Raw genomic sequence first — 8,651 nt, 5'->3', positions numbered from 1 at the left:
TTATCTTAATTTTTTTCTTTCGATTCGATAAATACTTGTTGAACTTGTAGCTACTTTTTCAATGATATGATTTATGTATAGAACTTTATAATTTTAAAATATATCATGAGAAATTCAGAAATTACCGTTGTTGTATGTTCCACACGTGCAACGCACGTACATGTCTTCTAGTATATATATATACTTGTGCTATAATTTTATGGATATGATCTATGTTTAATTAAGACTTAATTATGAATGCATTCGGTTTTAGTAGCGTTACATTACATAATGCTTAACCAAGAGTAGAAAGTGTACTCATCATTAAAGTTTGGCTACTAATGCGCACATAACTACCGTATAATTTCTATTGTTGATAGCAGCAACAAATACTCGTCCATTACTTGTTTCAACTTAGAGCAATACACAGAAAAAATGCTACTTCCTTGCATTAATCTATCGATGGATAAAGAAGATCTTTTGATCCATTAGCTTCATCGAAGCGTTCCCTCGCGTCTTTTCAAACAATAGCAGTATCGGTAACATACACAATCCCGACAAACATTTCTTTGATACGGAATGTTTACTGTTTTACTAAAATATATAACTGATAGTAATGTAGTAATTTAAGTATTTTAAATCGTACCGTAGTTGAAGTGACACGTTTTGATTGCTTTACCCAACAAAAAAATATCTTTATTTTTTTCGTTTTCAAGAATTTACTTGTTATAGTAATTTCTGAACCCACAAAAGATTATGAAATTTATTATTCGAACAAAAAATCTTTTTAAACATCATCAAGCATAAAAGAATTTGGATTACGTGAACTTTCTTGGAAAGCAGAGAATAAATAATATTTTTGGATTAAAAAAATTTAAATATTAAATAATTTTCCTAATCAAGATATAACCTTTGATTCCCCCCAAGAAGTGAGATCACAAGCCCAACTACATATAGGCAGAGCAAGCCTCCACACTAGACTTCCCCTTGCTGTGTGAGGCTTTTGTCGTACATTGCATGTTAGTCATTGTTCCACAGTATTTTCGAAGACACTCCACAGTTGTCGCTAACTTTTTCCCTACTCCAGCAACACAGCTCTCCCCGGTCAACTATCTTGAGAGTGAGTTTTTGTGTAGCTCTAAGATTGTGAGTGTAAATTGTTGATGAAAGATCGAAGAAATGGATAGAGAGAACAAAAAGTACTCGGAAGCTTCAGTCTTGTTTGCTTACAATGCGGTGAGTGAGATTTTCTCATGTTTGTTTTGTATTTTTTATTTTTTTGATAATGTTTGTGGCTTAATGTAGAAAAAATGGGTTTTGTGATTCAGGGAGGAGGGGTAGAGGGTGTTAATGGAGTGTGCAACACAAGCACAAAGAACCCATTTTTGGATTCTTTTTCAGACCCCATTTGCAATTTGAATCTCCAAGAAACCTCTGAGTTTGTCAAGTCGTTTCCAGTGGCAAACAGTGGAGCTGAAACCAGGGGTTTTCTGGAAATGTCATCTCAGAGAAATAGAGATAATGCGGAGAATTCGGCAACAAGGAGGAGTTTGGAAGCTCCACCCACACCTGGGAGGCCTATTTTCAGCTTCAGCACTGGGAATTTTTCAAGAAAAAATGTCCCTTCAAAATGGGATGATGCTGAAAAATGGCTGGTGAGTGGGAGTTCTTGCATTGACTCTCCTGCTCATAATATTCATGGCTTGTTGAAGCCATTGGAGCCCTCAAGAATGCTCTCCAAGCAATCCAGTGGATACAGGCCACAGCTAGGTGAGATCTTTGCAGAAAAATCAAGGGTTACTGCAGAGGAAAATGTTTCAAAAGTGTTTTCAACTTTTCACGGGTCTTCTGTACTGGACCATCACCGTAACTCAACCAGAACTATCAATGGGGTTTCGCTTTCAGCTTCAGCAGATTTACTCCTAAAAGGTTAGAAAAGCCTCAATGTGTGATATTGACTTATTGACTGTGGCCAATGTGTTGGATATTTTTCTGTAACACTAAGTTTGGCACTCAAAATTGAATCTAGCTTAATTCGGGATACATTTAATACTTGTAACACTTTAAATTTGATATAAATTATATATAACTATAATAAGAAACATTCATTGTCCAAAGTGGTAGCTTGTTAATGCTTACTGTAGCTTTGACTAAACTTGTTAGTTGTTAACTTGGACTGATCCATCGGAGTATCATCTTTTGCAAATGTAGATAAATTCACAAATGAGGTGAATCCAGTATGTCCAAAATTTGGAAACTTGGACCCTTTGAAAGAAGGATTTTTGTTTGGAGATTCGATTGTGAAGTCAATGGACGACCGTACACATGAGGTGAAACATAGAGATATTGGCACAGAAATGACTCCTCTTGGAAGTTCTACGACTTCAAGATGTCCAACACCATTCAAAAGCACATCACCAGCTCGCCACAACACACCTGCTGATCGATCTGGTCCATTATCCATGGCTAGTATGGATAGCTCAAATACCATTGATATAACACAATTTCAAGAGTGTCATTTAGCGAAACTACATCATGGGTCGAAATATGATTCCATCGCATTGAATTGGAGCTCGAGAGAGGAAGAGGAGGAGGACATATCGAAAAGTTTGAGGCATTTTGAAATGAATAGTGAGTTTCGGAAAAGTGTTTCTGGATCAAGAACTTGTGTTTGGGATGAAGAGGAAAACACTAAGAGCTGCCTTAGGTAGATGAAATGCCACTCACTACATTTGTTCTTTATATCCTTGCTGGAAATATTAATTAAGATCGTTTCTAAATTCAGGTACCAAAGAGAAGAAGCGAAAATCCAAGCTTGGGTGAACCTTCAGAGTGCGAAAGCAGAAGCAGAATCAAGGAAACTTGAGGTAGAACTTCTTATAATCTTTTATCCTCCAGGTGTTTGTAGTCATAATGGCTAGTGGTGGGGCAAAAAAATGAGAAATTTCGAAATTTGATATCCTCTGAAATACAAGTCATCCTCTTTCAAGGCTCATTTAATCAGTCGCATTCTTAAACTCCGACTCTAGATTGTATCATTTACACCGCTTATTGTTGTTATATGAGGATCAATTTTCACACTAGACAACATAGTTGTTATGACAAAGTTTTGGCAAAAATGTCGTTTTCACAAAGGAAAACTTGTGAATTGTTTTATACTGGGTGTAAGTATAAAACAAGTCTGCCATGGAATCAAGAAGGCACACTATCTGACAGAAAAAAACAAACACTGAGCTTTGGCATTAAGTTGAGCGCACAATTTGAATATGAAAATCATCCTTTGTATTTACCTTGATATGTAATTAGGGATGGCTGAATTATGTTGACCATGATTGGATTATTTTTCAAGATTTTGTTTGTCTTCATCCACATTGAGCCACCCACCAGAGTTGGACACCCTTTTCCTTCCCCGTGCTAGTCTTATTCTCCACACATAAAATAATACTTGTATACTTGAGAAGTAAGAAAAAGGTGAGTACTTCCTGCAATATGTATATTATAATGTCTTGTTAGATGAACTCATGTGCATTGCTTGCAGAATTCTATGAAGTTGGTGTCTTTGATTATTATATCCCTCACCCTTTCACATTGAGGGAACCTATCTTTTAAAAAATGGCAACTCTGGGAATTTATTTGTGGTCACTTAAGAATATAATATGGTTTGGTCTTGGAAATGTTTTGCCTAACAGATAAGGAGGAGTCCTCCATTATTTTATGAGTTTGTGCCTAGTTCTTGGGGTCCTGACAAAACAAAAGACAATGCCAGCTTCTAACAAAATTCAAGAACCTTGTAAAACAAAAAAGGAATATGATCTAGGGAATCCCACAATTTTCGTTTGACTGGTTTATCTCACGCGCTCATCTTTTGAATTTCAAGAACTACGTGATATTAAATATTATATTTCAGGTTAAAATACAGAAAATGAAATCGGATTTGGAAGAAAAGCTGATGAAAAGGATGGCCGACGTGCATCGGAAAGCTGAAGAATGGAGAGCGGAAGCCAAGTTTCAGCATTCGGAACAAATCCTTAAAACCGGACAGCAAGCTCGTAAAGGGGTTAACCGTGTCAACTCAAAATATTCAGGGGACAAATCTTGTGGCTGCTTCCCTTGTAATAAATATCATATTTAGGCACCGTATGTACTTTTTCTGCAGTTATATTTGAGTAAATGCAATAAGTTTCAAGTTTTAATTTGCAAAAGCCATATCATTTTTAAGTACCTTATTCCACTACATATTCAGGAATTTTGATAAGAAATGATGAATTTAATTGTGAAGAATCCATGTGAATGTAATTTAATGCTTTCTATTTAACACAGAACCTGAATGTCAGGTATATAACTTGCTTTTATAAATTTACAGCAGATAATTTTCAGAAAAAAAATTATTGAATGATTCAGAGTTTCTGCATTAAATGAAATTTTATTTCATGTGGGGTTCGGATTTTCTTGAATCTTTAATCTTTCAGAAGCTCTGTAGACAAAATCTATGTCAACTAGATATTGTCCTAACTAATTATTCCAACCATTTATCAACTAAAACATCAAACAAATCTTGTAGATTCCGGCCACAAATTGCTTACAACAACACAAAGTAAAAATCCCATAAAATTATTTTAGCTATGTTTTAACAACCCTTTTGATTTTGAAACTGCAAGACTTCCGATTTGGTTGCTGGGGTGGCCAATCACCTAAAAGCAGAGCCCTGACAATTATGTTGCTAGAAAAAAAAACACAGCACGCACAGTATCACAAAGGAAAGATACATTTCTGAAATGGGCAAACAATGAAAGATATATACATACAGACATATATTTATATTATGTTACACACACCCAAGTTTTTGTATCTTAGTGACAGATGCAGAGTCTGGACTGTGTTTTACGTACACAGATTGTAAAGCTTACAACAAAATTTACTATACAAAAATGTGGCTTTTGGGTTACTTTGCAGTTTCTCTCATCTCTGCATTTATTATTATTATTTTATTATTTTATTATCTTTTTATTTTGGTGGATAACGGATATTTTTTTTAAATTTTATATTTATGTTATATAATAATTAATAAAGTCCGTTAATAGAGACAATCTGGCAGTATAAGATACGAAATATATTTCGCTGGAGACATCATAAACTTAATTTAAATTCACAACTCACACGGTGAATCGATGGTCATACATTCGGTGCAGTTACATATGATGATATCAAAATTTTATTCGAGTTCAGCCTGGAGAGTAGTTTTCAAATCTTTGCAGTTAAGTGGATCGAGTCATTACTCTTGGCTCTCCGTAGAGAGAAATAGTGTGAGAACCTGAAATTCCAGCAGTAGCAGCAGCTAGCAAATTTCAGCAGAAGCTAACAATTCCAGCAGCAACTTAGATTTCAGAAGATGATATTTTTCCAGCAGACAAAATCCAGCAGACAGAATCCAGCAGCAGAAGAGTTCAGAGAAATAGTGTGAGAACCTGAAATTTCAGCAGTAGCTACTGGTTTTGCTCAGGACTTGTAACCAGGGACGGATCCAAGAATAAAAGTTGGGGGGGGGGGGGGGGATCTTGAAGTCAATATGATAAGTTATATATTATTAAAAAAAAATTTACATTATATCGTTCAACGAAGTTGTGCCCTACGAGATTTTAAAACATAAAATTCATCAATAATAGAATTTACATCAATATGTTTAGCTAAATCTCGTTCAATATAGAGTGTCAAACAATCGGCAAGAAAGTCATCCTCCATTTTATTGCGAAGTGCCGTCTTCACATGCTTCATTGCTGAAAAAGCCCGCTTAGTAGTGGCAGTAGACACAGGTAATGTCAAAACAAGATGAATCAATCTAGTCAACATAATATAAACACTTGACCGTCCACTCTCGGTCAATTGCTGACACAACTCAACAAGTGTAGAAACCTTTAAATTCTGCATCACATCAAGTTTATAATGTATTAATTCATACTCCAAAGCAACAATTTCTTGATCTGTGAAATCTCCAGGATAAAACTTCTTCGCAAGCTTGCAAATATCATCACTGTTAAATGAGTCAAATGAATTTTTAGGATCTAAAGCTGTACTAAGAGAAAGAAGTTCCACCGATGACTCATTGAACCGAGTATTTAACTCTATCAAAATGAAATCTATTGCTGCATTAAAAACATCAAAGTGATAATGATGTTCTATTGTAGTTTGCCGACAGGAACGTCCAATCTTATATAGACAATCAAGGTCAGGTACATCAATTTCATTTCTTGAGCAAAAAACTTTAACTTCCTGAAGAAATTCATTCCACCCACATTCTCTAAATTCTTGAAGGCAAATTTTGGTAGTAGTGACAAATGTGATAGCAGTCAAAATGTCTTGAGATTTTCTTTGAAGAATTTGACAAAGAGTATCTGTTGTTCTCATAATTTTATGCATTAAGTGCAAAATAAACACAAATTCAAAGCTTGCCATGTTTCTGTAAATCCCCCGAACTTCAGCCTTAACTCTTCCATTTGGAGAATAATCACTGAGAACTTCAAAAACTTTGCAAGTTGCAGTGTACATACCTATCAAGCTTTTTACCGAATCATAGTGAGAACTCCAACGAGTAGCTCCTGCTCGTTGCAAATTACCAATCTGGTTTGCACCACTTCCAGAATCACGTTCTCCAATTGACAACATATACTCAATTTCATTTCTCTGTGCAGTATGTAATTCAGCAATGCGCTTAGTAGAAGAAGTGACAATATTAACAATATTGTCCAAATGAGAAAAGAATTCCCAAATAACACTAACATCCTTAGCTGCAGAAACCAATGTCAGTTGTAAACGATGTGCAAAACAGTGGACATAGTATGCATAGGGACAATCTTTGAGAAATAATGCTTGAAGTCCATTCCACGCTCCACGCATATTGCTAGCACCATCATATCCTTGGCCTCTGATTTTCTTAACATGGAGATCATGATGAACAAGAACATTTGATATCTCATTTTTCAAATTCATTGAGGTAGTGTCACTAACACTTTTGAAGGCAAAAAATCTTTCTGTCAAAATCCCATGATTGTTCACAAACCTCAATATAATGGCCATTTGCTCTCGTTTAGATATATCCCGGGCTTCATCAACAAGAATACAGAAGTATTTATCTCCAACTTCTTCACGAACCATCTGTCGTACTCTATTGGCCATAATATGTAAAATCTCTTTCTGAATTTCTGGAGCGATATATTGGGCATTTTTTGGAGCATTCTCAAGCACAACTTCATCAATTTCTATATTCATTTTTGCAAAAGCCTTCACCAATTCAAGAAAATTTCCACGATTAGATGAAGATAGAGATTCATCGTTACCTCTAAAAGCACAACCTTGAAGTGCTAGCCAACGAACAGCTACAATTGAGGTGCTCAAACGCAGACGATTTTTCTCTTTTTCCTCTTTAGATTGTGCATGCATCACTTTATCAATATGTTGTGAGGGCCTCATCAAATTTTCAGCCCTTCTCTCACACATAGTATGAGGTGAAGAAGCTGCAGAACCAATATGGGCAAGAAAAGCACATGTTTTTCCTTGGTTTACCCTTTTCCAATTGTCAAATCCTTTATTGACCAATGCCGAGATATAAGATGAATTAACATCATTCAGGAAAAGAAAACAATAGAAACAATATGCCTTATTTGTTGAAGGCGAATACTCCAACCAATAAAATTTCTGAAACCATTTTTTCTGAAAACGACGATTCTGGCTTCCAAATTTTGTACCTGGATACTCCAACATATCTGGTTGATAAGGCCCCATATTTAGATATGAACGTCTTATCTCATCTCGTACATTAACATGATATTCACATATCTGTTTTCTTTTTCCTGGATCTCGTTCAATAAAAGTAGACGAAGACTGATGATCGTCTCTAGGAGAGGAACATGAAGGAATTTGGATATTGGGAAATAGAAGACTTTCACTGGATTGATGTTGCATTGTAAGGACCGTAGGAATTGAAGTATCTTCACTAGCTTGACGATCTCTCTTCTTAAAGAAAGAGGATATCAATGTTTTTCCTTTCTTTGCAGCAGATTGATATTCCATTTTGAAATAGTTCAATTTATAATCCTAAACAAGAATAAAATAATTATTAACCAAATAAACAAGTAATAGTCACTCAACAACTCAACAACAAACAATCAAGAAACCACAAATCACACACAGAGAAGCTATAAAAAACAAAATAAAAAATGTATAGCCGATTCTTACCTGGATTGTTGCCTTGCCGATGAGCAATTCGATTTCTTCGGGAGTCCGCAATTCTATTCTGTCGCTAAAGGGCTTGGGACTTGGGAGAGAAATTTTGTAGAATTGAGGTGGGGCGGATCAGAGGATAAATTTGGTCTCATCCTTGTAAATGGACGGGACTTGATTGGACTAAGACATTGATGTACGACGGTTTTTGAAACAATAGCGACGGTTTTTCAAAAAACAGTCGCTAATAGCGACTGTTATTAGCGACTGTTTGAATAAACCGTCAATAGTAGCGACGGTGTAATTAAAACCGTCGACGATCCACATCGGCGGCGGTTTTACTAAAACCGTCGCAAATATTAGCGACGGTTTTTCAAAAACCGTCGCTAAATTATTAAAAAGGTGGGCCCCTAGAATACATCCGTCTCTGCTTGTAACTGAAGCATTTAACATGGAAT

The 8,651-nt window shown here is 35.6% G+C and overlaps 2 protein-coding genes across 2 annotated transcripts; one reads left to right on the top strand and one right to left on the bottom strand.

Moving 5' to 3' along the window:
* Positions 1-853: 853 nt before the first annotated feature.
* LOC142532039 (uncharacterized) lies at positions 854-4,181 on the top strand. The gene is made up of 5 exons (XM_075638348.1): positions 854-1,215; positions 1,308-1,908; positions 2,191-2,686; positions 2,765-2,846; positions 3,887-4,181. The coding sequence occupies exons 1-5, from the start codon at positions 1,159-1,161 to the stop codon at positions 4,109-4,111; spliced, it is 1,461 nt and encodes a 486-aa protein (XP_075494463.1). The 5' UTR covers positions 854-1,158; the 3' UTR covers positions 4,112-4,181.
* Positions 4,182-5,251: 1,070 nt separating this feature from the next.
* On the bottom strand, positions 5,252-7,470 carry LOC142530515 (uncharacterized). The gene is made up of 2 exons (XM_075636348.1): positions 5,650-7,470; positions 5,252-5,290 (listed from the first exon to the last, which is right to left on the bottom strand). Exons 1-2 carry the CDS (start codon positions 7,468-7,470, stop codon positions 5,252-5,254), a joined length of 1,860 nt encoding a protein of 619 aa, XP_075492463.1.
* Between the last annotated feature and the right edge of the window lie 1,181 nt (positions 7,471-8,651).

Source organism: Primulina tabacum, chromosome 17 (genome assembly GCF_025594145.1).
Source record: "Primulina tabacum isolate GXHZ01 chromosome 17, ASM2559414v2, whole genome shotgun sequence".
In the NCBI taxonomy this organism is placed as follows: domain Eukaryota; kingdom Viridiplantae; phylum Streptophyta; class Magnoliopsida; order Lamiales; family Gesneriaceae; genus Primulina; species Primulina tabacum.
Note: the sequence above shows the minus strand (reverse complement) of the source record. Positions and strands in the feature narration are given on the sequence as shown.

What these genes read in the sequence shown, in the direction of transcription:
- LOC142532039 (XM_075638348.1), top strand. Translation starts at nt 1,159, where the DNA reads ATGGATAGAGAGAACAAAAAGTACTCGGAAGCTTCAGTCTTGTTTGCT. An exon ending in AACACTAAGAGCTGCCTTAG is followed by an intron (nt 2,687 to 2,764) that starts GTAGATGAAATG and finishes TTCTAAATTCAG; the next exon opens with GTACCAAAGAGAAGAAGCGA. An exon ending in CAGAATCAAGGAAACTTGAG is followed by an intron (nt 2,847 to 3,886) that starts GTAGAACTTCTT and finishes ATTATATTTCAG; the next exon opens with GTTAAAATACAGAAAATGAA.
- LOC142530515 (XM_075636348.1), bottom strand. Translation starts at nt 7,470, where the DNA reads ATGTGTGAGAGAAGGGCTGAAAATTTGATGAGGCCCTCACAACATATT. An exon ending in ATTTAGCTAAACATATTGAT is followed by an intron (nt 5,291 to 5,649) that starts GTAAATTCTATT and finishes CTGGAATTTCAG; the next exon opens with GTTCTCACACTATTTCTCTC.